Genomic DNA, 24,977 nt, shown 5'->3' on the forward strand with positions numbered 1-24,977 from the left:
GAACACTCGGGGTTGGCAAGCTATGCGTCGGATACTACTAGTTGGCCAGTGTAAATATCCTAAACCTTTGGGACGATCACCCTTTATTTGATGATGATAAGCAGTCGAAAATAGGCAATCGACTGGTATTCGCCAGCGTTCGCGGTGTCGAACTAAGGGTTCTTAGCTTTCTCTCTATCAGTACGATAATCGAAAGTTGCAACGGCCATGGTAACCAGAATGAAGACTGCCTCGGGCAAGATAGGCACGGGCGAGTTGATGACGCCATTTTGCCAATCTGTGCAAACCTCTTTCCGTTCATGCAACAGAAATACCTAAGCTCTCCTTGGCGAGCTCGGAGCGGAACCATTGACCGATATTGCCATCACTATCCGCTCCCGAGGAACATGTTTGGGGCGTCAACTCTGATGTGCGCCCGTGCACATAGCACAATTTAGAAACCGCCCGGTGGGTGTGTTCCTGGCCAGCTAGCTAATACTAACATTGATAGGGCGTGGGTTAGTAGGCCAAGAAAGAAAGGCTACTGACTGAACTGGGAGGACGAAGCAGCGCCGATAAAACTGCTGAAGCCACAGCAGACTGATGAGGTTCAGTGGTGTGGAGTTGGAGCCCTGAATACTGAACTAACCGACGCCGGATTGACGAGCAACCGCTCTATCCGAACCATCGATTGGTGGCGGTGCTCTCAGCCCATGCCCATCGTAAGGCTTCGGCCAAGGAAAATCAAATATATCGGTTACCCGGCACGTTGTCGATTTGCTTTCTTTGTTTTCTTGGTTATCGACTTGGATGGATTTTGGCGCGTATGATAACCCGGCCAGCTAGCCATCTAGGTATAGGTGCCGGTGTCGAAAAGTAGAGACGATTGATGAAAAGAAAGGCGTTTCACTTACGACGAGCTGATAGGCACTCGAAGCTCAGGTGGTTTCTAGAACTCTCAATTACGATCTCGGACTAAATAAGCTTGTTCGTACCGTAGATCTGAATTGTCTCAGATCTGAACGTCACCTGGCAGGGCACATGTCGACATCTCAACCGCACTGATACTCACTCGGTTTGAAATGACTAATAAGTAACGAGGGAGGTCGGTTGCTAGTATCAAGTGGTGGCTCGAGTGATAGAGGATACGACCTAACATATCTTGTTGCTATTTTCGTACAGCCTAGCAGCCGTAGACCTCGTGTGAAAGATCCCCATCTCGGCTTGATTCCTCAAGCGCTCACCTCGGGCTGTCGGGCTATCCGTGTATGATTTTCAGCTTACCGAGCCCGGGCTGGCTGGGCTGCGACTGATGAGCCACGCCGCCACAAGAACCGCTGTTATGCAATTGGCAATTGTCACCCGTGGCACTTGACCGTCATCACCACCGCCACCACCAGACGGAAACCTTACGAAGGGCACTGGATACCTGTGTTGTTTTGGCCATTGCACCGTTGTCAGACATGATCTGCCGTCGCATTACTCACGTACGCAATAACGCTGCGGCGTGCATGCACACAATCGCGAAAAAGCTACGTAACATGCCTACTCGAGAGAAAACAGAACGCTTGATAGGGATTGGATCGTCTATTTCCAATTATTAGTCCCCGGTCACGACGGGGTCCCTTCAATGTTCCCACTCACGTATGGAGCTGACAGGATACGAAAAAGGCAACCCTGCTCACGCTAGCCTACCTAGCTATTTGCATGTATTCACCTCAGATGTTGGTTGCTCTGGGCTTCATTTATTAGAAGCAAGCCTGCCGTTTGAAGACTTCCTCCTGTGACCCCTTCATTCGTGGAACTATCTATTTAATCAATTGCCGTTTCAAGTACCCGTCGTCTGTTTGCCTGACGATACACTCGTTACATTTGCAATCATTGAGCCAGTGACACCACAGCCATACCCTACCTAATCCCTAATCTTATTAAATAAGTACTTACACCCGCTGGTGACTGTCTTGGTTTCCGTCGTTACCACCGCCAGCAACACATCACAATCGCTTGATACCATCCAGACACACAAACACACCATGAGGCTCAACATGATCCTTTCAGCCGTCACGGCTACTCTCTCGCTTGGCGGGATGGTTCAAGCTTCGCCGATTAGATGCCCAGATGTAAGCCGTCTAATCAAGCCAAAGCTCATTTGTCAGCTGAGATAAGGGACTAACATACAACCTTCTCTCGACAGTCTACTCGCGATGCCATTTTGAAAGGCGATACTCCTCCTGAGCAATGCTGCAGTTACGGAAAATGTAAAGGAGAGGTGGTCATCCTATCAGGATGATATCGATGTTACATCTAAAAAGAAAAGACCAACCAAATTGACGACATTTATGACACAACCAACAACTTTCTTGAGTTGCCTTCACCTGGCAACTCCGGCCCAAAGCGACATATGCTTTGAAAGGCATCTTCAGCATTTTAATACGGCGTTTTTACTCGGTCTGCATTTTACATAGACCGCCTGGGAATCACGACAACCAGCCAGGCTCTCTCATTCACGGCGTTCAGCACTTTCGATGTTATCGTTCTGCGCTTGGCGGGGTAGCAGAAGCGACATGGGTGCTCTTTTTTGACAGGGGCCCCACTCACGATGCATTATCGAACATGAAGGAACGAGCCAAAATCGTACTACTGATATGGAGTTGGGCGGAGTGCTATACTCTAGTTGGAGGGGCAATAGCAATCTACCCGAGGATTGACACCGAGTTTTACACATATTGCTCACCATGATCATCATAAGTCGTCCTGAAAAGAACCTCGATGGCTGGGTCGTCTGTCCATAAGGGTAGGATCAGCAAGTAATAGAATATCAGACCCATGCGGTCAACGATTAGGTTAACCAATCGTTGAGCCACGCTACCCCATTTGACCTTTGCTCCCATTCGTTCGTCTACAACATGCACATACACACCACAGGACTATCGTGACATTTCAAATAAATGATTGGCCACCATTCCTCGTGTCTGCAAGAACAACGACATTTCATACATGACATGTAGAGTATGGCGTGGTCTTTAGTTCCTTATCAAATCCCCGCGTTCACTCTCCCTCGCATACACCAAGATCAGGTAGTTGGCCAACTGCGACTGTGTTTGCGCGACGTCGCACACAAGCCCTAGCTACTTTCTGGATTCGGAAGACTGAGCTGCTTGTAGCTACAAGTATGAACGGGAATTGTGTGAATAAAGCCTCCAACAGATAAGCATCCTCACGGGCCAGCAAGGTTAAAGGAGCTCCTCCCCGGCTCATAGTGGAGCTACAAAAAGAACGAGAGAAAAATAGATAAATGACGGACCCGCCGGACGCCAACAAAATCCGAACCATTGTGCCGGTAAGCGGACCGAATACCTCATCGTATCGTTCGTGCGCGACCAACAAATCTGGGAACCTACACGAGAAAAGGATTGGTCCTCGGCGTTGTTGACATGCATCTGGCTTACTCACGAGTCACGGTCTCACCTGCACGCATCACATGTCCGTCTGGCAGCAGACGACATACGTAATAGCAGCAGGATGTCGCGAAATTTGCCTGGCTAAAATGGATAGCGAGTAAGTAACCGTTCTTTGCTGAGTCGACAGCCTCGCGTTGGCCGTAAACTCGGCGCACGCAGGAGGTATCAAGCTGGCATATTTACAATTCTCATGACAACATGCGAGTCGACTTGGTTCGAGTCAATTCGACATTGCGACGAACCCCGTATCAATAATGTCATCTCTACACGGTGCAGCTTGTCTGAGAAAGATGCCCTTTCTGTTATGGTACCAGGGTTTGATATGTAATGATACGACTCATGTGCCTTTGCAGGCGAGCTCGCTTTGAATACGTCCTTTACTCTTCAACGAGCCAGACTTGCTTCGGCAAGTGACTTGCTATTGACAACAAACCCGTATGAGTTCTGGCTGGACGTTAGCATACAACATCCATCACCGACGCTGCTACCAGCACATCTCGACCGCATGTCATGCGGTATTAGGTTGGAGAATATACTCACAGCCACGTTCCACAAACACACGCCCTGCGCGTTAGCCGTCGTCGTCGCGCAGCAATCCTCGATCATCACGCAATCCCAGCCCGCATTGTACGCATTGGTCAAGGTGCCCAGGACGCACTGGTCCGTGTTGACGCCGGCGAACAAGAGGGTCCTCGTATTGGCATCCTCGAGGTGGCGCCACAGCGGCTGCGACTCGCACCAGAGCCCCGACATGCGGTCCTTGGCGCATTGAGCGTCGTCCGGCCGCACCGCCGCCGCGAGCGGCGGGTAGATCGCCGCGTTCCACTCGCCCGCCATGAGCGTCCGCCCTGGCCGTCGCCCAGGTCGGCGCCGAGGCCGTGCCGGAGGGGGCGGTGCGACGGGTCGATCAGGGTCCGCGAGAAGCTGCGCTGCACGCTGGCCGGGAGGACGGGCAGATCGATCTCGCGGAGGCCCCAGTTGAGCCAGACTACCTGCACACATCGTCATCAGGCTTGGCTTACTCTCTCCCCCCTGAGCATCTGAGCAACAAACGTACCTGAACCCCGACCTCGCGGCATTTCTCAATCACCCCCAATATCGGTTCCACTGTAGCTAAACCCGCAGGATAATCCCGACATCGAGCATCCAGGAAGTAGTTCTGCATATCTACAACCACCAAGGCCGACAGCGCCGGGTCGATCGTGATAGATGTATCAGGAGGGCTCTGTGTCGTAGCCATGGTCAACTTCTTCTCGGAGCCTTGTCCATTCCCACGTGTTAGGTCATACGTCTTGGTATCGCGTGTGTAGTACCATTGGTCTCCCTGCGGACCAAAGGACAAGTCTGGCGCCATGATTATTTACTATTGAGGCAACAGATAAATATGCTCGGAAACTATTGTGCTGGGTCTATTTCATAGATTGTCCGATACTAAAGTTGATGAAATGGTAACAAGCATAAGAGCCCATGGCGCGGGGCTTATATGCATGGATCGCCTCCGGGACTGGAAATACCGGCTATCAGTCGAGTAGGCCGTCGGAAACAACAGTTGAGAATGGTCACCCCGCCTTTTGATACCCCGCCACCTAGCCGGTAAGAGGCTACATACATGTGACTTTAAGTAGAAATACAATGAGACACTGTCGAATGCATCTAATCCTATCAAAGCGGATGCTGTATTCAGAATAGGGGCAGCCTCTTTCGAGAGAACAGGGTCAATGGGGTAACTGGCTATCAACGGAATATCTAGCAGTAATTTACTAGCTGGTAGTAGCTGTGGTTCGTCAAGCTAAAGGCATCGGAGTGTTGCTGGTATTATATGGCGTATCTTATACTAACATAGCTAGCTCCTTCACCTTACCACTCAAACATAATATGTAAGACGCTTGAGCGTGTTCTCCATCGAAGAAGGAACCTGGAAAGGATTCCTGTCCAAAACCAAGCGTGGGAGGCTCGTAAAAGTGAAAAAATTGTATCCAACTCTGGGGGGAATACAGGGGGTAAAAAGCAAAACATTGATCGATGCAGGGATCGAACCTGCGATCCTCTGCGTGTAAAGCAGATGCCTTAACCGCTGGGCCAATCGACCGGTTGTTGATGATGATTTTGGTCGTAATATAGTATTATAATGTGTGCAAAGAAGAAGCCGATAAAAAGCCATTGGGTTGTGGATTCAGGGCCTTGCTGGTGGAGAACTTACGTCAAGCCACAGGCACAGCTACACCTGAGCCACATTTAATTGGCATTGCTACTCAGAGCTAACTTTGAACTTTAAGCTGGGGCAGGACTGGATATCAAGATCGCGAAAAGCTCAGAACCATGACAGCAAGAACGAGTGCCACAACAGTCGCAGCACTCCTGCGACAAGGCAGTGCAACATTTGAGCTGCGGAGCATGTAAGCCTGTCCAATTGACTCGCTGGGCCGTCCAAACGAGCGTTTATTGATCTTTCAGTCCCTAGCTTGCAGATTGGCACGAGACCAACAGCTGCTGCTGCAACCAGAGCTGCTACATCTACTACACCTATTGTCACCCCAAGGAACCTGAGCCACTACCGCTCCCTCCACACGACACCGATATGGCTCAAGAAAAAGAGCCGCGAAGAGAAGGAGCAAGCGCGTGGCCGCCCCGCTGCCGACTCCAGTAGCAGCACCTCTTCCGGCGGTGCCAGCAGTTCCCAACACCCCACCATAACGCCCGAGGACGCGCTCGACTTCGCCGACGTGCACTCGCGCCTGACCAAGATCGCCGCGCACGCGAACGAGCACCTGAAGAAGCTGAAGATGGGCGGCCGCTTCAACCCGGACCTGATCGGCTCGGTCAAGGTGCAGCCGGACCGGAAGGACTCGTCGGTCTCGTACCCGATCCGGGAGCTGGCGTCGGTGATCCCCAAAGGCGGCCGCACCATCTCGCTGCTGGTGCACGAGGCGGCCTACATCAAGCCCATCATGACGGCGGTGCAGTCGCACCGCGACTTCAACCAGCAGCCGCAGCAGTCGCCCGACAACGAGCTCGAGCTCGTCCTCAAGGTCGAGCCCGAGAAGCGCGAGGACATGGCCAAGCGCGCCAAGGCTGTCTGCCACGACTGGCGCGAGCGCATCCGCGACGTGCGCCAGCGCCGCGACAAGCTGCACAACGCCTGGAAGAAGGACGGGTCGATGCTGCCCGACGCCAAGCGCAAGGCCGACACGGAGCTGGAGAAGGTCATCAAGGCCGAGGTCGCCAAGGTGGACGCGGCCGAGAAGGAGACTATAAAGGCCGCGGAGACAAAATAGATGAAAGATGGACCAGGACATTGCAAAATTATGGACTAGAGGGGTGAGGGGTCCCCTCTTCTGCCAAGGGAAAAGGAAAACTTTAGAGAGCTGGTTTGGTGGTCATTGGGATTTTTTGGTACTATAACTATACAAGCAGCAACTCGTTGCGTATGTACATAGTGTGTTTATGTATGATATTACAGTGTTTCCGCTTGGTCTTACATGCCTGAATCGTTCTACACAGCTCGGATTTTCAGTATGCGCACTCCCGAAGCTCTGCCTACGCCTTAGCACCCTTGCCCTCAGGAGCTGGCCGAGCGGCGGCCGCTGCTTGCTGAGCCGGCAACAGCGACTTGATCTTGGCCTCGATTCGGCGTTCTGCATCTGCGTTCCATGTACCGTCCCGCTTAACGTAGCTCCTCACGCTGCCCAAATGGTCGCCTGGCTGCGCAAACTTGGGGCCCTCGTACTTGCCCAGGAGCGCGGCGTCGAGAATCGCGCTCTTCGTCTCCTCGGGCGGGTCCTGGAACTCCATCTCGGCCCTCCTGCTAATGAGCTTCTTGGCCTCCTCCGAAGGGAAGAAGACGCCGTGGCCCTCGGTGTACTGCTTCTTGGCATCTTCGGGGCCGGGGATGTCGTCGGAGGAATACGCCCGTCCGCCGCCCAGGATGCGGGTCTGGGTCAGGGCCGTGGCGTGCTGGGCCAGGGCGTGGTCGAGGAGGCGATGGCGGGCGCGTAGCCCGCGAGGTCCTTGATCAGGTCGAAGGACGGGTTGTAGGTCTGGACGGTGCCCTGCTCGAGCGGCTCGACCCAGGCGTCGTAGGCGGGGTCCTCGGAGCCACTGGCGGCGAACCGCCTGTACGCGTCCTCCTCCGCCCTGTCGGGCCTGTCCCTGCGACGGTTCGGTCGGTCGTCTGAATCGTCGCCTCGGCGACGACCACCACGGCCGCGGCCTCCTGCCATGGCTCCTCCGCGTCCGCCACCGGCGCCGCCGGCGCCGCCTCCTCCTCGGGCAGCAAAGCCGCCTCGGCCGGGGCCGAAGGCTCCGCGCATTACCCCTCCTCGACCCCGGAAGCCGCCAGGCAGACCGCCGCGGATCACGTTGCCGCCAGGACCGCCGCCAGGGAGTGTCGATACGCCATGAGCCGTTCTTCTGACGCCCGTGAATCGTCCTCCGGTGCCGCCTCGCAGACTACTGACGCTGATAATCTTGGGTGCCTCGGGGGCTCGTGGCTTAGGAGCAGCAGTGCCGTCACTGTTGTTACCATTGCTGCTGCGGCTGGGATTGTTGTCCTGGGGCGCTCTGTCCCTCTGGGTCATGGAAAAGAGTTCCTTGATAGCCGCCGCCGAGCGCTGGCGGCCGGTGGGTCGGTCGGGGGAGCCTCGTCACAACGGGCCTGCGCGATGGAGAATTGGCGGAGGGGAAGAGGCGATGCCGTCGGCCACGCGGTGCAGGTCGGGCCTGCCGCCGCGGGCCACGGCGGATTGTAGAGGATTTCGGAGCATTGGAGGTGGTGGTGGGCTGAGCGGTCGTTGTGCCTCGCTCGATGTGTTGCTTCCAAATCACCTGCGGCAGGGTTCAGAATTTCAGAGGTGAATTGGACAGTGGCTCGAAAAGTTCACGGGTACGTACTGGCCCAGTTTTGATTGGCTGAGGTCGGGCGCAGCCAATCCGCTTAGAGCTAATCCAGCTGAGCCCCTCGTCCCGATCAAAACAGTTGCTTGCATCAATCAAGGCTTTATACACTTACTTCTTCCGTAGAAGTCCAGTGACACATTTTGCTAAATCTACCTATGTGTAGATATGTGTTTTTAGAGCCTATGATCTAGTCCAGAATTGGTTGGTTATTGGTTTCACGGAATCACGGGTCGATTCATAGAGTGACGGGCGACACACTCAAAGGTATCGCACTTCATCAATGAGATGCCGAAGAAAAGATATTGGAAGCAGTTTATTTCATTAATACAAGTCCCTACCTGTCTCTTATTTGTTCTGAAGAGGTTGGCCCATGCCACCGTAGGTCACCGTCTTGATGTGCTGGTATTCGTCAATGCCGTATTTTGAACCCTCGCGGCCGAAGCCAGATTGCTTCACACCACCAAAAGGAGCAGCAGTATCGGAGATCAGACCAGTGTTGACACCAACCATACCGACCTCTAACGCCTCAGCGACACGGTGGATGCGCTGGAAGTCGCGGGAGAAGAAGTAGCCTGCCAGTCCGACCTCTGCCTTGTTGGCCAGATCCACGACCTCTTGCTCCGTCGAGAAGGGGAATATGCCAGCAACGGGGCCGAAGGTCTCCTCGGAGGCAATGGCCATGTCTTTCGTCATGCCGGTGATGACTGTGGGCTGGAAGAAGTTGGAGCCCAGGTCGGGCAGCCGCTGTCCGCCAACGAGCACCCGGGCACCGTGCTTCTCGGCATCCTGCACGTGCGACTCAACCTTGGACACGGCCCGGTCGTGAATCAAGGGCCCGTGGGTGATGCCCTCCTCGAAACCATTGCCAACCTTGAAGGCCTTGACCTTCTCGGCCACCTTCTTGGAAAACTCGTCATAGATACCTTCCTGGACGTAGATCCGGTTGGCGCAAACACACGTCTGGCCCGACGAACGGAACTTGGAGGCAATAGCGCCGGCCACGGCAGCGTCCACATCAGCATCGTCGAATACGATGAACGGGGCATTTCCACCCAGTTCCATGGACATGATCTTCAGTGTTGACGAAGCTTGCTTCATCAGTAGTTTTCCGACAGGGGTCGAGCCGGTGAAAGACACCTTCCTGATGGTTTCATGTGTCGTCAACAGCTCGCCGATCTGCGGTGTGTTCTTCATGGTTGTGACGACGTTCACAACGCCTTTGGGGATGCCGGCCCGGTGCGCCAACTCGCAGAGAGCCAAACTGGTGAAAGGCGTCTCGCCAGGTGCCTTGCATACTGTGGTGCAGCCCGCTGCCAGAGCCGGGCCGATTTTGCGCGTGATCATAGCGGCAGGGAAGTTCCACGGCGTGATGAGGCCTACAACGCCGACGGGCTCCTTGATGGTAACGATGCGGTTACCGGGAATAGAGGCTGGGATGTGGTCGCCGTGGATGCGGGGGGCTTCCTCGCTGAACCATTCGAAGAAGTTGGCCGCATAGGTAACCTCGCCCTTGGCATCCGCGAGCGGCTTGCCGTTCTCCCAGGTGATAAGCGTCGCCAGGTCCTCCGCGTTCTCCGTCATCAGATCGTACCACTTGCGCAGCATCTTGGACCGCTCACGGCCCGTCTTGTGTCTGAAGGATTTGAAGGCGGTGGCGGCTGCCTCAATAGCCTTCTCGGTATCTTTGGCATCGAATTCGGGGCATGTGGAAATCAGCTTGCCGGTCGACGGGTCATGAACTTCGAACGTCTTGCCCGAGGCGGCCTTGACCCATTCGCCATTGACGTAGCACACGTCGGTCTTCAAGAGCGACGGGTCTTTCAACTGTTCTCAGCGAGGCTGATTAGCTAGCTACATACACTACTATCGGCGCCCAGCAGCTGGGGAGCAATAACACCTACCTTGGGTACGGGCGACATGTTGGAGGATAAGCGCGTGGTTACGAGAGGAAGCGTGGATCTCTGGAAGCTGGACTTGATGGGGTATCTGGCGGATGATGCGATGGTCTTATTCAGGCTTCGCAGGAGACTCATGGTGAAAAGAGGAGGATTCCAAGCACCCCGCGGACGGCAACGCGAGCAATCTAACAGTTACTTAAGGGACGAGAAGCCGATGGGCGGAGGCAAACATCTACTTAGGAAGATTGCGGACAAGACTACCGAGGCGGACGTGTATGAGTATGGGGTGTACACACATCAACTCAACCCGTTTCCATGAAAGTTTTGGAGACAAGCAACATTCGAACATGAACATGCAGGTAGCCTATTTTCCAGCTCCAGCGCCCGGCCAGAACACATACCAGTGGGTTGCGACAAGTGACGTTGATTTGACACCACCACAGCGGCGTGCCCCTCGGTTGAGGAGCTTGGTGTGGGGTAGTGAGGTTATCTCCCAATACAGCAGGTCCACGCTGAGAACAGGGCGGGGCTTTGCGACTTTGCCGATATCTTTCTTCTAATCTTCAGCGCCGTTCCGCAAACTCCGTACCTGTCGTTTCTAGGTTGCAAACTAGACGGGGGGCATGATGAGGCTATCGTTGCACTCCCCTATCACCCGCGCAGTTATAACTCTTACTATCTCACAAATAACTCCACTATGCTTATCAACGAGATTGCTATGCGATAGTCCCATATCTCACGGCGTTTGTCGACAAGGGAAACAAAGGCTCCCTATCCGAAGTCGGACTACTGTGTCGCATACACCTGCTGTTCTCGTGTCAAGTGTCTCTTTAAATATCCGATTCATTGCTGGTCATGTCAGTCTCACTGTAAAATATATGATTATTATACATAGGCTTGACTTCGGTATAAGTGCAACCTGTAGGTCGATTATATGTTTGCGCGCGCACCAACAATGGAGGCCCTGGTCACCGTGCCAGGTCAGCAAGGGGCGATGTGTTTACTTGGCTTAGGCCCATGGAAGAATCCCATACTCCTGAACCCAAGCACATGCTGCAAAAATCAGGATAGGAGATATACCGCTGCAATAGCTAGCATAGGGGAGGATTCCCTCTATTCCATCGCGTGAGTAGTCCAGGGCGTTTGTCCGAACATTGGTAATGGTATACACATGATCGTCCCAATAACACGAGTCGCTATGACTGCCTCGTGTGGTTGTTTCAGTTTGCAATGAAGACTAATTGCTTCCATGCAGGTATCTATTTGCCGTATGATAGCGCAACGGAGTAACAGCCAGCCAGATTCCATGAACCTGTGCTTGGATCCCCCGCACTTTGGCATAGTGCCGGCTTTGCGCGTTACCCTCATTTGCTCCAATGAGGGCGTCGGTATCGTCTTTGGAAATCTTAAGATACTCTAATATGATGATGTAAGGTGTGTCGATCCGGGTATTCTGCACATCGGGATTCTTGGATTAGTTGACATGTTTGGCGAAAAGCGATGGACTGACCTTGGCCATTCCTGCCCACGTCCGCCACCATCCTGAAATCCTGTCAAGGTAGCACCAGACAAAGCGCATGTCGTAGCCTCTAGTCAGGTGGCAGCCGTTTTTCTCGGTCATCTAGCTTCACGGAGACAGAGTCACTCTGCGAGATTTCAAACTACCAGTTTCGGCGGCAAACACGACACCATGCGGCTTATACAAAACATAGGGCTGGTGCTGCTCCGCGCTGGCATTGTGTTATGTCAGGTGCGACAGCCTGCAATCAGTATTGATTCTGCAGAGATCAAGTCAGGAACTCCGCTGGATGGCTTCCTCAGCTACTCCATCGAGTTCGCATCGTTCCCCGACTTCGCTGGTGAGTATACACTTGTCATTGCCATAAACCCAATGATCATCACGACTGATATACAGCTCAGGAAATAAAAGTAGTCCAAACAAGTTCTCGGACAACCTACTCGACAATATCGGCTACCTGCAAGGTGACAAGCCGTACATCCGAGTTGGTGGCAATACGCAAGACTATGCCATCTACAATGCGAACCTGACGGTGGGTCTGAACGGCACCGTGAATGTCACCAGGTCGCCGGACTACCCGACGACCATCGAGATAGGCCCCTCGTTCTTCGAGTCCTATAGCACATGGCCCAATGTCAAGTTCTCGCATGGCTTCAACATGGGGGGCAACCACGACTCCAGGATCCAAGACACTCTAACCCAGACCGCCGAGCTTGCCTGTAAGGCACTCGGCACAGACAAGCTGTATGTGTGGGAATATGGTAATGAGGCCGACTTATTCGCCACGAGTGCCCAAGGGCCGGTGAGAGCCTCCAGCTACAACGAGTCTGATTATGTCAACGAGTGGCTTGACGGTGTGGCCGTCATCAAGAGCGTTTTCCGGAAGAACTGCCCAGGTCTCGCGTCCATTGACACATACAAGTACATGGCGCCGTCCTTTGGCGGAGTTGCGAACCACCTCAAGGCCCCGATAGCCTGGGCAGCTGGACTCGATAATACCGAGAACATCAAGTACTTCTCTTCCCACAAGTAAGTTCATTCCAACCTCGTTGCAGCGCCACTGTCTAGGCAATGATGATGAATTAACCCTCGAAACTGCAGCTACATCAGCGGAGCCGCCACCCCCGGCGTCACGCTCCAGGGCACGCTGATGAACCACACGCGCACGCGCCTCAGCGTCGAGGCGCACGTTGACGAGTACAACGCCGTCCACCCGGGCGAGGACGTGCCGCACATCATGGGCGAGGCCAACTCGCTCTACAACCAGGGGCGGCCGGGCCTGTCCAACGCGTTCGGCGCGGCGCTGTGGGGCGTCGACTTCGCGCTCTACTGCGCCGCCCTCGGCATCCGCCGCGTGCACATGCACATGGGCACCGACTACCGCTACGCCTCGTGGCAGCCCATCGAGACCCCCCTCGCTAGCCGCGGCACCAAGGCCCCCTATTATGGAAATATCGCGGTCGCCGCCTTTCTGGGGAACCTGCGCATCGCCCCGTCCAGATCGCCCACCTACCCCTGACTGGCGGCGATACCGAGGCCGCCTATGCGGCGTACGTTGGCGGCAGCCTGAAGCGAGTCATGATCATCAACATGAACGCTTACAACTACACCAACACAAATACCAGCAGCGGCGGCAGTAGCAGCATGCACGCCGTCGACTGTGGGTGTGATGGCAGTGGTGGGCAGAGCAGCCCGAGCCCGCCACCGCCGCGGCCCGCGCGGGCATACAGCTTCTTTGTTGGTGGCGGGACGACGACAGCGCGTGTGCAGCGGCTCTATGCGAACGGCAGCGACGCCATTACGGGCATCACCTGGGACGGCTGGAACTACAACTACGAGCTGGACGAGGGGCGCCCCGTCCGGCTGGCCAACGTGACGGTGGGCGAGACCGTCCAGGTCCAGAATGGCACGTTGAACATCACGGTGCCGGACTCGCAGGCCGTGATGGTGACGCTGGGAGTGTCGGATGAGACCCTTAACAGGCCGGCTAGGAAAAGGAGAACTTGATTTGCCGCATATGTAATAAGTTTTCATTTTTGAACATACTCGAACGAATGTCCAACGATATACTGTCCGCAAGAACAGGACATTCTACCCCAATATCCTACATGCAGATATAGCTAGACCTGACCGAATATGTGATGGCTCGTGGCTTTTGGGCAAGAAATCTCTTAGGGGTATTACGGCACTTATAAACACCAATAGACTGGCGGGCAAACATTTAAATCTGGCAAATTGTTCTGTAATTACTTAGCCATCTCATCGTAATCTCGCAATAGCCCATGTGCGGGTCGCTATTTCTAATTCAGTATTCGTACAAAACCACTCAAACCCGCTCCACGTTACAAGCGAATGGGTGCGCATCGAAGGACAACATCGTGTCTCCAACGGGCGGGCCTGTTGATCATCACTTGGCCCAAAGTATCCCGTATCTTGCCCCGAGAACTCCAAGCACCGAGTTGACCATAAGGAAAATTATATATATAAATCTGCTGTGCACCAAACCTTACGGGCAAATTTTCGTCCTCTTCTTAACCATCCGCAACCAATCGACGACTGCTCATGCGTGCTGTGACCGCAGAGGAAGCTTTCGTTCCAAAGTATTGAACGCCATGGTCCGCGGTGTAAATGGCACGGCCACCCCGCCGGTCCTGGGCGTGGGCGGGACACCAGTCATCTCCCAGTGGCTGTTGCCCTTGGGCGCGGCCGGAGAGCCCTCCTCCTCGTCGTCTGATTCGTAAAAGCCCTTCTTCTTGTCGGTTGGGAGCATGGCCCAGATGTTGAGGCCCAAGTTCACCAAGTAGATCGTACTGTATTGGAGAGAACATCGCGTGTAAGTAAGTACTTGGGGAAAATGACCTATCGTGAGTCCGCGAGAAGGGAGATGAAAAAAACTTACAGCATAATTATAGTGGCGGCAAAGGTGCCCTTGGCCATGGCGCACGACTTCTGGATGCTCTGGTTCGCGACGACACTGCAGGGCTTGGCGATGTACCAAGCGGCAGGGCTGGGCTTCGTGGGGTCCGCGTAGTCGGGCCCGGCCTGGCCGTAGGTGCTCGCGGCGTAGAGGGCGACGAGCGAGACGTTGAACACCAGTGCGAGCAGGGGGTACCAAAGGTGCATGATGATGCCAATCATCTTAGTGATGAGGACGAAGAGGCTGATGACGGAGATGGCGACATTGAAGTTGGTTAAACTGCTTCGAGTGTAAGTCTAACTGTTTGTTCCCTCGGTGTCGCTGCTCTTGATTGATTCTGTCTTCTCTCCTGATTTGAGGCGAAAGGGGGAGAGGGGGGAAAGAGGGCAATACAAGACTTACGCTTCTGTCCAGACAAATGGTATGTGCGGCAGCGGCTCATAGTTGGCATATGCGTATAGTACGATATTGGGACTCGAATTGAAGCCCATCTCGTCACCGGCTCGCCATAGCTGTGTGCGATACAGATCCGGTTGTGCGATGCCATAAAGAGCCAGGACAGCGACAGTACCCAACAGCTCCAATATCATCAAATACCACATCGCCCTTATCGACCGCCATTCTCGGTGCAGGATCTTGTAGACCATGGTGGTGGTCACTCAGTAGTAGGCCCGCAACCAAAGAAGTTAGGCGAGCACGAATGGAGGCGCAAGCTTCCCAGCTCGCGATAAGCCAGCCCAACGTATATCGAGCTGTTCGGAGAGGGGGGGCGGGACGGATGCAAAAGAATTCGAAGTGCTCTCTCAATTAAGAGACGTTTGTCTTCGCTGGCTGCCAGCAGTCGGAGGACTTTCTTTTACATCGAATGGCTTCCTCGTAGCCGGAAAAAAAGGAAGCAGAATCGATATCACAGCAAGGAGACGGCGGCGGCAAAGATTTACAGCAAAGATTCACAGCAAAGCACATATAAGACACAGGGAGAGGAGAGTTCGGGGGGGGGCGGGCTGGAAGAGTTGGCCTCGTCCCGTCTTTAAGGCGACTACTACTACTGGGCGTCAGCAAACAGCCCGCAACAGCAGCGGAAGGACGCGCTGCAGGTCAATCACGGATTGGATTTGCATGGTGATAGAGTGTCCCTTGAGGCCAATGAGGACCAATGAGAGGGGAATCTCGGGAATCTCGCGCAGGTCGTAAGCGCCGACTCCAAGGAATTGCCGGGGGATTTGAGTGGAGACGACCAATCATCGTCCCTCATGTAACCCTCGGCTTAGTAGAACTGGATTTCAAGGGACTCGGGAAGTCGGGGACTCGAGAGGAGCAGGGCATCTCATCTGGCAGAACCAATGAAAGACCGACTCGCATTCAAAGGCTTGGGGTTTGGGAGGGATGGCAATCATGGCTTGCATTCGTCGGGTTCGATGCCGAGTTTTCATTGGCTGGTGGCTTTGGACACCACCAACCACATTATCCAACCAGCCTTCCCCCCTGGCCCCCCTCCCCAGTTTCTGTCCAACAGCCAACAGCAGCAGCACCCACCGCCGGCTCGGCAAGTGACAAGCTTCTCCAGCTACCTGCTGCATGCGAGGAGCCTCGAAGCGCTTGACTTTGAGTTGGTGATGGCGGGACCTGTAGCGGCAAACGCTACACCCACCGTACGAGGACTCCCCCGAATCTGACAATCGTTGCACAATCATTACACGATGGTGGAGTCGAGACACCAGATGATTGCATCTTGGTGGTCTCCCATGCGCAGTGCGCAATTACAGTCACAGACCTTTGGCTGTATCTTAGAGAGGGTTGCACGCAATCATGCTCCTCAAGGCACCAGCCTGCTCCGACATGGTGTTGTCAAACGAGTTGGGCACACCACCAACAACCATATCAATTTTAGAGGGATCTACTCCGTACGCCGTACATACATTTGATTGAAGGCACCTCCAAGACTTTGGGGGCTGGCTGGGGTAGGCTGTCCTTTTTGGCGTGTTTCTATTTTTATCACAACTACACCCTACGGAGGACAAGTTCTTGACATGCTGCGCATACCATGGCTACATACAAATATTCTCACCAGTTATCGGAATGATTCTAGCCGAGCTATACGTGCGTGAGGATCTGTAAGCTTTGCGCTGCCTACACTTTGTTGATTACGAGATGGCCGTGCTTGGTCCAGCAACAAGCTAGAAACCTGACATTGTAACCTGCCTGTTGAACTATATTAGTTAACGCCTATACAAACCACTGTCAACACTTACTGCGCGACTTATTCATTCATGTGTTTGAAGCCTACTGACCAAATAACCTAGGGAGGTTCACCGCATGCCTCCCATGCTCAAGCCACCGTTGATGAAAAGTGGCGGTCGAGTTTAATGGGGTCACCCCTCACAGCAGTCAGAATGGACTATCGGCCTACTGGCTAATGTGAACGTGAATGGGAGGAATAAGAGTTGACAAGAGAAGACACCCTGTTATAAACCAACTCGAGAGTCAGTGACTCTTGAAATTATCAGCAGGCAGACTATACCATCTAGCCATACTCCGTACACTAGGTCTCACCTCATCTTCGAAACCATCCAATTGTAGACCCCAGTGAGATGGGCAGCTACCAGAGAAAACCCATGCAGCTACTCTGTACGCTGCTAAGAGCAAATATACGGTCGATAGTTCATTAGGGGTCTTCCGGATGCTGATTTGGAAGTGGATGGCGCAAATGTTGGTACCATCGAAAAGACGATTTTCTGATACGATATGATGTGAGAGGTTGGGTGGGAGCCATTTTAGTGAGTGGGGTGTCGTCGACACAGTGTGCTTTGCTCGGATCAGCTACATTTGATGGATGGATACATGCTGATGACGAAGGTGGATAAGATCTTATCAGCCTTGGAGCCGAACGGCGCGCTCCAGGTCGAGTTTGGAAGGTCCTTGTATGGATTCCCGGGCCCGTGGTTCTGCCCTGTGGCGGGCTGATCCCCGAACTGGTTTCTATTCCCACGAGAATTGGCGCCAGAGGGCGCCGTGCGACCGACGGCTTAACCTCCGCGCTCGAAGCTCGAGCAGTGCGACGGCGGCTCAGTCTCGGCGTGGTGCAGGGACTGGTCTGGACCGCTCAGATCGACGATCGCATGCATAGAATTAGACCCCCCTGATGCTAGTGCCCAGTCATGTATGCCAGAGAATGGGCACTCCGGATGGAGACCCGAGCCTTGGGTGGTTTCTGACTTCAATGGAGGATTTCTCGACGTGCTGTCGCCATTTCAGGCTGATGACGAGATCAACTGCCGAGATATATATTGATGCTGCCACATGAATTTATACTGACGTAAAACCCTATCGTGGCAGACTTGCATGAAACGGGAGCACTGGTGGTGGAGCCAGACCTGAGTTGATGGGAATTATAGGATTACCATGTCTGGTGCGGATGGGATTCTGGATAGCTACATACATACATTCGCGCGTGTCCGCAAGACTCCTACGTATTTGCTTTACTTGCGTAAGACATAACACCTGACCTATCCTCGGATCCCTGGCCATGTAATGAATGTCGACACTGCAGTGGTTTTACGTCGAAAGCTTCCCATGCCTATTGTGAAACAATCTTTTCGAAACATACCTATTGGACGTTGAGGTTCGTCAATCGGTAGGAAGTGTTTACAGTACATAAATATGCCCAAGTCCGTAATCTCACGTGTCAATGGATAATATATGAGTGCATTTGTCGTTTCCTTGACTGGCATGCCTATAAGTTCGAGAAGAACCAAAATCTATGCTCGTTCTACATATGGTGGTGAGCTGACAAATGATAAGACTCGCCAACCAACCCACGAATCGATATACATACTGTGTCTACTTTAGGCATCTCTAGTATGAAAGCCTCATGACACGGGATCGGTTAAAGATCGACAGTGCGCAACCGGAAGCCCCTATTATCAGGAGGAGTAGCTCGATCTGACTGACTACATTCTTCCGTCTACAACCTAATGCGCAACTTAGTGCATGATGTGGTGGATGCGGCGAGAGACTGGTGTCATCCTACAATACCGCTTCGCATTGCGAAATCCAGCGCTGATAAAAGTCTTTATGTGGAAGAGTTGTAAGTGCTTCCTATCTCTTATGTGGCCGGCTCCCATTGAGTAAGTATGGACGTGAAAACAGGGAGGTGACACAACGCACATACGGTAAGCAAGTAGCGATATGGGCCACTTTTTTTTTCTTATAGAACAGCCTGGACATGTCGATCATCCCAATAACCCTGCACACACTTCACCAAATTCATTGCGCTACCTTTGCTGATCAGCGGATGAAGTTTCAGGCATCTTGCCCTGCAAACGGGCAAAGGTTGTTTGTTTTCCCTGCGAAATCCCGGTACTATTGGCCTTTTCTCTATCTTTCCTCCTAACCAGCTGATTTTATCTACCTACACGTATTGGATTGCGAAGCCCATGGCCCATAGTCGTCGCAACCGGATTTCCCCCGAAGACCCCAAAGACGTTGAGATTACTATTCTGGCCCGCCCATTGTAGTCGCTTGCCCGTCCTACATACATACATGCCCATTGCTCACTCGTTGTTACATCCTTCTATATCGCCTGCCATCCAATACCAAACCACCACAAGATCCACACCAGATCTTGATGAAAATCTGGAGCAATACATACGGCACTTGTGTCCCTGCAAATCGTACCAAACGAAGCCCACATTTTCTACATGATCCTCGGTCAGATCGAAGCAGGCAATTGTTGCTGCTGCACGAGCTGTTAGAAAGATACGGATACCTCCCTACGGTACACCAACCAGCTACTTCACCTCCTAAGCTGCCCCTCGGCTCAGTCTACCGCATCTAAGTTACAGCCTGGGTGGATAACCATAGTGGACAATACACTGCGGCCACCGTACCAGTCGGGTGGGTAGACGGACGATTGGACTGCTTTCAGCATAGATCGGGATTCTTCTTTGCATCGTCCATATTGATATCCATCTACTACTACATATCTTGTCCTTGTTGCACCGCGTCTATATCCCTCCCCCCGGTAGTTGACGGCCCCGTTCGACCACCCGTTTTGGCCACAATCCTACTTTGGCGGTTGAACACCCCCCTAGGCGGCTTATGCCTAGCAACCCAGGTAGTAGTCCCCGACCGCAAGCTTCTTCCTGTTGCCCCCCCTCTGCCGCGATCTCTCATAAGCGTCGCACGCCCAAATCGTCGATTTCCCACGCTTACAGCACACTGACCCCCCCCTTCCAGCCAGTCAGGCGGACCTTGGGTTTGTGGCCGTTCAGATGTAAAAGTTTTATGACAGGGTTTTTCACCGCTGGCTTGCTTCATGAATCTGGACAAAGCCCCAGACGATTTTTCCTTGCTTGTTAGCCGGGGAGACATTGACGTTGCCACGACGGCCGATTCCTCCTCCCTCGGCGCTTCTTCTTCCACCCATTCCGTCGCTATCAACAATCCCAAGTCCCCCACCACAGCCCGACCAGACTACTTCCCAACCGCAACCTCTGCCGCCGATACGGCACCTCTTGTGCCTAGCCCACTATCGCAATCGGCTACCCACCGACAACAGGTGTATACGGACGCGATCGGCAAAACCCACGTCAGTGCTGAGGTGGTGGAAGAGGAGCGGGCGACGGAGATTAGTCGCTATGGATTGAGTCCCGCCAATACGACATTCCCAAGAACAGCGCCTTCGGGCGACCAGACAGCACGCTCTCAAATCGCTGCGACAACCGAGGCCGATACGGCAATACCTGCGAACCACTCTCCAACAAGAGCAGTGCCAATCTCGGCTAATACACTTTTGTCGATACCCGGCAAGCGGTCGCCAGATGAAAGAGGGGTCGCATCTCAGCAACTCCAGCAATCACATAAGCCAGCAGCCGCCGACAAAGAAATCGCGAACTCGCGCTGCCCCTCCGCGCAGGATCGACCTCGGTGAATTCGCAAAGCCAGCAATACCCCCGAAGATCGAGAGCGTTACTTCGCCGCTGTTCTTCTCGCACAAGCAGAAGCCTCTCATAACCAGGCCCCCTAGCTTTTCTGGCTCCGAAGCTGTAGGAACCATGTTGAGGAGTGTCCGAGATTCTGCTGAGGTTACGACGCTCAAGCTTGCGCGGGGAACTGTGAGCTCGGCAAGTCCCGCGAGATCTTCCAGTACACCTGGTAGTTGGTCGTCTATCGATGCGGCGACCCTTGCCCGAAGTCCAGACGCCCAAGCATCTTCGCCTGCACAACAATTCCTGCAGGGTATTGGTATCGTAGAGCTCCTAGAAAGAGACGACCGTCCAACTTTCATCGTCGACGGCTCGAATGCATTCAGCTCTTCTTCGCTGGCCTTTGCCGTACTATATGCCAACCCTGCCCTCCAGGTTTCCGACGGCATCCGCTATTTGATTTCTGGAGAGTTCCAGGATGATTCGGATGCGAAGGCTGAGTTTGAGGGCTTCAAAACCTGGGTCAAGAATGGTGGCCTTAATGCCGAAGGATTGGATTGTTTTATGCCGTCTTTCCACTATGGTGGGATTGAATGGACATGTTCGGTCCTTAGAACCCGATTTAGATTTGTGAGCGCCAACAGAAGCGCTGCTTCGATAGCGCGTACATCACCAGAACCGCAGCTCGAGAGAGAGACGAGCATCGATTCTCGTACGCAGGCTGCAACGCCTAATGCACAGCCAAAGACACCCAGCGACATTGTCGTTCCCGATGCGCCTGATTATTTTGGTAGCCTTACCAGCCTCGAGGAGGATGAGCGGACTCGTTCAGTTGTCGGCAGTGAATCTGGGGAGCCGTATTTGATACGGCGAGACAGCGATTATGCTTCTGACGTCGTTTCGATACGGACGGAACAACCGTCGTTTGACTGGACTAGGATACCGTTAACCGAGGACCTCCCTCAGCATATCATTTTTGCTCGCACCAGAGATTGGGCATCAACACCTCTGGGGCCCATAGAAACATGGTCGGCCGATCTGCGTGCCATGGCCAACATGGTTATGGGTAGTCCACACCCAGCTGCGATGTACTGGGGCCCCGAGTTTATCGCCATTTACAACGAGGCATACGTGCCAATGGCAGGCAAGAAACATCCGGCACTCATGGGTCAAAGCTACAAAGATGCCTGGCATGAGATATGGGACGAAGTCTCCCATGTTTTCGAAGGGGCATGGAAGTCGGGGCAGGCCACTATGAAGAACGACGATCACCTGTTGATCAACCGCTATGGGTTCGAGGAAGAAGCATTTTTCTCGTGGTCTATTGTGCCATTAGTAGGGGACGACGGATCTGTCGTCGGCTTGTACAACCCTGCTTTTGAAAATACCCGGCGCAAAGTTGCAGAGAGGCGAATGCTCACATTGAGGGAGGTTGGTGAGAAGACATCGTTAGCACGAGATGTTAAGAGTTTCTGGAGCCAGGTGCAACAGGGCCTGGAATTTAACAAAGAGGACATTCCATTCGTCATGGTTTATTCTGTTTCTGACGATTCCGAAAGCGACATGTCGTCGATGCACTCGGGAAGCTTGTCGCATCCCCCTCAGCTTGTCCTTGAAGCGTCCCTTGGCATTCCTGCTGGACACAGCTGCCTTATTAGTCCCCTGGATCTCAAAACCAGCGTGGAAGGCTTCGCTCCGTATATGAGGGACTCCATGGCACAAGCAGGCGTTCCCATCTTACTATCTAAGGATGACGGAACACTTGCAGAAGACCTCATGATTGGCTTTGACTTCCGAGGAGATTCCGGCGATTGCCAAGCCATCGTCATCTTCCCAATACACCCTACTACTGGAGGCGACAGCGTTGTTGGGTTCATTGTCATTGGAGTGAACCCGCGCCGACCTTATGACGACGACTATAAACTTTTTATCCACCTTCTATCCCGCCAATTAGCTACATCGATGGCTTCTGTGGTTTTGTTTGAGGAAGAGATCAAACGTGGACAAAGGGCAGCTCGCTTGGCGGCGCTTGATCGCCAAGAGTTGACGCAGCAATTACATCTTCGTACTCAGGAGGTGGAGGAGAGCGAGCTCAGGTTCACTAGAATGGCCGAATTTGCTCCCGTGGGTATGTTTATTGCTGACCATGAAGGTCTCATCAACTACTGCAACGAGATGTGGTGGGAAGTATCGCAACACCAGCCCAGGTCCGAATACAACGTCAATACTTGGATGGATAGCGTCAACGACGAAGATAGGTCCGCACTGGAGCAGGTCTGGAAAAGGATGCTTGATGATAAGATGGCCATTACTCATGAGTTCCGCTTTAAGCGCTTACGCGACCATTCCAGCGGTGCCATTAACAATTGGGTGCTAATGAGTGCGTATCCCGAAAGGCACCGAGATGGAAGCATCAAGGGCATATTTGGGTGTATCACCGACATCTCGCAGCAAAAGCTGGCCGAGCAAATCCAGTTTCAGCGGCGAGAAGAGGCGGTGGAGCTGAAGCGGCAACAAGAAAACTTCATTGACATCACCAGTCACGAAATGCGTAACCCGCTCAGTGCCATTCTCCAGTGCGCTGACGAGATATCGGGCACACTGGCCAAGTACCGAACTCTGAAAGAATATAACAGCGAGGTGGCGCGGCTGAAGGTCGCCTTGGAAGGCTGTCTCGAGGCCGCCAATACGATTACCCTCTGCGCAAGCCATCAGAAGCGCATTGTCGATGATATTCTTACCTTGTCCAAGCTTGACTCGCAACTACTTCTAGTTACGCCTGTGGATGTGCAACCTGTGGCCGTGGTCCAGCGTGTGCTCAAGATGTTTGAGGGCGAGTTGAACACGAATTCCATCCAGATGAAGTTCCAAGTAAAGAACCGCTACTTGGATCTGGGCGTGGACTGGGTCAAATTGGATCCTTCGCGGCTGCTCCAGGTGCTAATCAATCTTATGACCAACGCCATCAAATTCACGAATGCACGGCCGGAGCGGTCTATAGTCGTCACCCTTGATGCTTCTATAGACATCTCAGAAAGGACCGACACCGATATCAGCTTCTTCCTAGTGATCGCCCAGGCACCTCGGAACTCACAGAAAGTGCGGACTGGGGTACGGGCGACAAAATCAACCTCCATTTTTCGGTTCAAGATACTGGGCGAGGACTAGACGAACATGAAAAGAAGCTCCTTTTCCAGCGGTTCTCTCAGGCGTCGCCCCGAACTCACGTTCAATACGGTGGGTCCGGCCTAGGACTGTTCATCTCCCGCATCCTCACGGAGCTTCAAGGAGGACAGATCGGCGTTGATTCGGTGAAGGGAGTTGGCAGCACCTTCTCGTTCTACGTCCGAAGCCGCAAGTCGGCAGGGCCAGGCGACAAGCAAGCTGTGGCGACAGCGCCTCCCTTACAAAGAGCCCCCGGGTCGTCGACCACTATCGAGAACCGGCAGCCGAAGCACATCGCCAAGGCCCCTATCATACAACCGCGGGTGCAAGCCAACGCAGCATCGCCAAGTACTCCTTCCATATCAGCAACGTCGGCGCCATCAGCACCACAAGGCGGCCAACGCTTCTTTGACGTCTTGATTGTGGAGGACAATCTTGTGAACCAGAAAGTGCTGCAGAGACAACTTCGTAATAGCGGCAACAACACGCAAGTAGCCAATCATGGAGGCGAAGCGCTGGAGGTATTGAAGAGGTCCAGATACTGGACTGGCATGGAAGCGACAGGCAACGAGATCTCGGTCATATTGATGGACTTGGAAATGCCCGTCATGGACGGGATGACCTGTGCGCGTAAGATAAGGGAACTGGAGCGGGAAGGCACCATTGTCAGCCATATACCGATTATCGCTGTCACAGCATACGCCAGGCCGGAGCAGATCGAAGATGCAAAGGCCGCAGGAGTGGTGAGTTTGAGGTCCCCCTTTAGTCCCCGTTGCTGAATCCCAAAATTAGCATGCTGACAGCGTATGGTTAGGACGATGTGATCTCGAAACCGTTCCGGATGCCGGAACTCATACCCCGAATTGAGGAGCTGGTGGACAAGTTCCCGTCAACGAGGTAGAGAAAAGGTCACTGCTACACGGCCTGTTTGTTACCTTTCCGTTTTCTCTTTTTGTGCGCATCATCATGGAATTTTAATGTTTATTATTGCATCAACATGGGTTGCATGGATGCCAAGTCTAGCACTGGCTTCCAACGGAGCATATTTATGGCAAGGCGTTTAGGTGGTGGCAGGATTTGGAGGGTTTCAGCACAACCCAGCAGGATATAAAAATGGGGATACCTTATTTGACAATCTGGGTGAGCCCGGGGAAGTGTATCTGGGATCGATCGCTTTGCGAGATCTATAGAAGTGAGGGATAGTTTAGATAGGAG

The 24,977-nt window shown here is 53.4% G+C and overlaps 8 protein-coding genes across 8 annotated transcripts; 4 read left to right on the top strand and 4 right to left on the bottom strand.

Annotated features, from left to right (window-relative positions):
- Positions 1 to 2,012: 2,012 nt before the first annotated feature.
- Positions 2,013 to 2,269, top strand: PG994_007546 (uncharacterized protein; the record flags this gene model as incomplete). Its single annotated transcript, XM_066858955.1, has 2 exons — positions 2,013 to 2,099; positions 2,174 to 2,269. The coding sequence occupies 2 exons, from the start codon at positions 2,013 to 2,015 to the stop codon at positions 2,267 to 2,269; spliced, it is 183 nt and encodes a 60-aa protein (XP_066715897.1).
- Positions 2,270 to 3,824: 1,555 nt separating this feature from the next.
- On the bottom strand, positions 3,825 to 4,794 carry PG994_007547 (Isochorismatase-like hydrolase; the record flags this gene model as incomplete). Its single annotated transcript, XM_066858956.1, has 3 exons — positions 3,825 to 3,884; positions 3,981 to 4,432; positions 4,494 to 4,794. The coding sequence occupies 3 exons, from the start codon at positions 4,792 to 4,794 to the stop codon at positions 3,825 to 3,827; spliced, it is 813 nt and encodes a 270-aa protein (XP_066715898.1).
- Positions 4,795 to 5,759: 965 nt separating this feature from the next.
- On the top strand, positions 5,760 to 6,715 carry PG994_007548 (ribosomal recycling factor; the record flags this gene model as incomplete). The annotated part of the gene is made up of 2 exons (XM_066858957.1): positions 5,760 to 5,836; positions 5,902 to 6,715. 2 exons carry the CDS (start codon positions 5,760 to 5,762, stop codon positions 6,713 to 6,715), a joined length of 891 nt encoding a protein of 296 aa, XP_066715899.1.
- Positions 6,716 to 6,977: 262 nt separating this feature from the next.
- Positions 6,978 to 8,203, bottom strand: PG994_007549 (uncharacterized protein; the record flags this gene model as incomplete). Its single annotated transcript, XM_066858958.1, has 3 exons — positions 6,978 to 7,394; positions 7,421 to 8,050; positions 8,144 to 8,203. 3 exons carry the CDS (start codon positions 8,201 to 8,203, stop codon positions 6,978 to 6,980), a joined length of 1,107 nt encoding a protein of 368 aa, XP_066715900.1.
- Positions 8,204 to 8,681: 478 nt separating this feature from the next.
- PG994_007550 (succinate semialdehyde dehydrogenase- variant 1) lies at positions 8,682 to 10,369 on the bottom strand (the record flags this gene model as incomplete). The annotated part of the gene is made up of 2 exons (XM_066858959.1): positions 8,682 to 10,160; positions 10,238 to 10,369. The coding sequence occupies 2 exons, from the start codon at positions 10,367 to 10,369 to the stop codon at positions 8,682 to 8,684; spliced, it is 1,611 nt and encodes a 536-aa protein (XP_066715901.1).
- Positions 10,370 to 11,924: 1,555 nt separating this feature from the next.
- On the top strand, positions 11,925 to 13,760 carry PG994_007551 (Beta-glucuronidase; the record flags this gene model as incomplete). Its single annotated transcript, XM_066858960.1, has 4 exons — positions 11,925 to 12,093; positions 12,155 to 12,782; positions 12,855 to 13,212; positions 13,254 to 13,760. The coding sequence occupies 4 exons, from the start codon at positions 11,925 to 11,927 to the stop codon at positions 13,758 to 13,760; spliced, it is 1,662 nt and encodes a 553-aa protein (XP_066715902.1).
- A 553-nt stretch (positions 13,761 to 14,313) lies between these two features.
- On the bottom strand, positions 14,314 to 15,317 carry PG994_007552 (uncharacterized protein; the record flags this gene model as incomplete). Its single annotated transcript, XM_066858961.1, has 3 exons — positions 14,314 to 14,563; positions 14,653 to 14,949; positions 15,073 to 15,317. The coding sequence occupies 3 exons, from the start codon at positions 15,315 to 15,317 to the stop codon at positions 14,314 to 14,316; spliced, it is 792 nt and encodes a 263-aa protein (XP_066715903.1).
- Positions 15,318 to 19,987: 4,670 nt separating this feature from the next.
- On the top strand, positions 19,988 to 24,629 carry PG994_007553 (Hsp90-like protein; the record flags this gene model as incomplete). The annotated part of the gene is made up of 4 exons (XM_066858962.1): positions 19,988 to 20,484; positions 20,588 to 23,708; positions 23,780 to 24,505; positions 24,555 to 24,629. 4 exons carry the CDS (start codon positions 19,988 to 19,990, stop codon positions 24,627 to 24,629), a joined length of 4,419 nt encoding a protein of 1,472 aa, XP_066715904.1.
- Between the last annotated feature and the right edge of the window lie 348 nt (positions 24,630 to 24,977).

The sequence above is a fragment of the Apiospora phragmitis genome (genome assembly GCF_038363925.1).
Source record: "Apiospora phragmitis strain CBS 135458 chromosome Unknown utg000007l:1.0-2108841.0:1.0-2111359.0, whole genome shotgun sequence".
In the NCBI taxonomy this organism is placed as follows: Eukaryota; Fungi; Ascomycota; class Sordariomycetes; order Amphisphaeriales; family Apiosporaceae; genus Apiospora; species Apiospora phragmitis.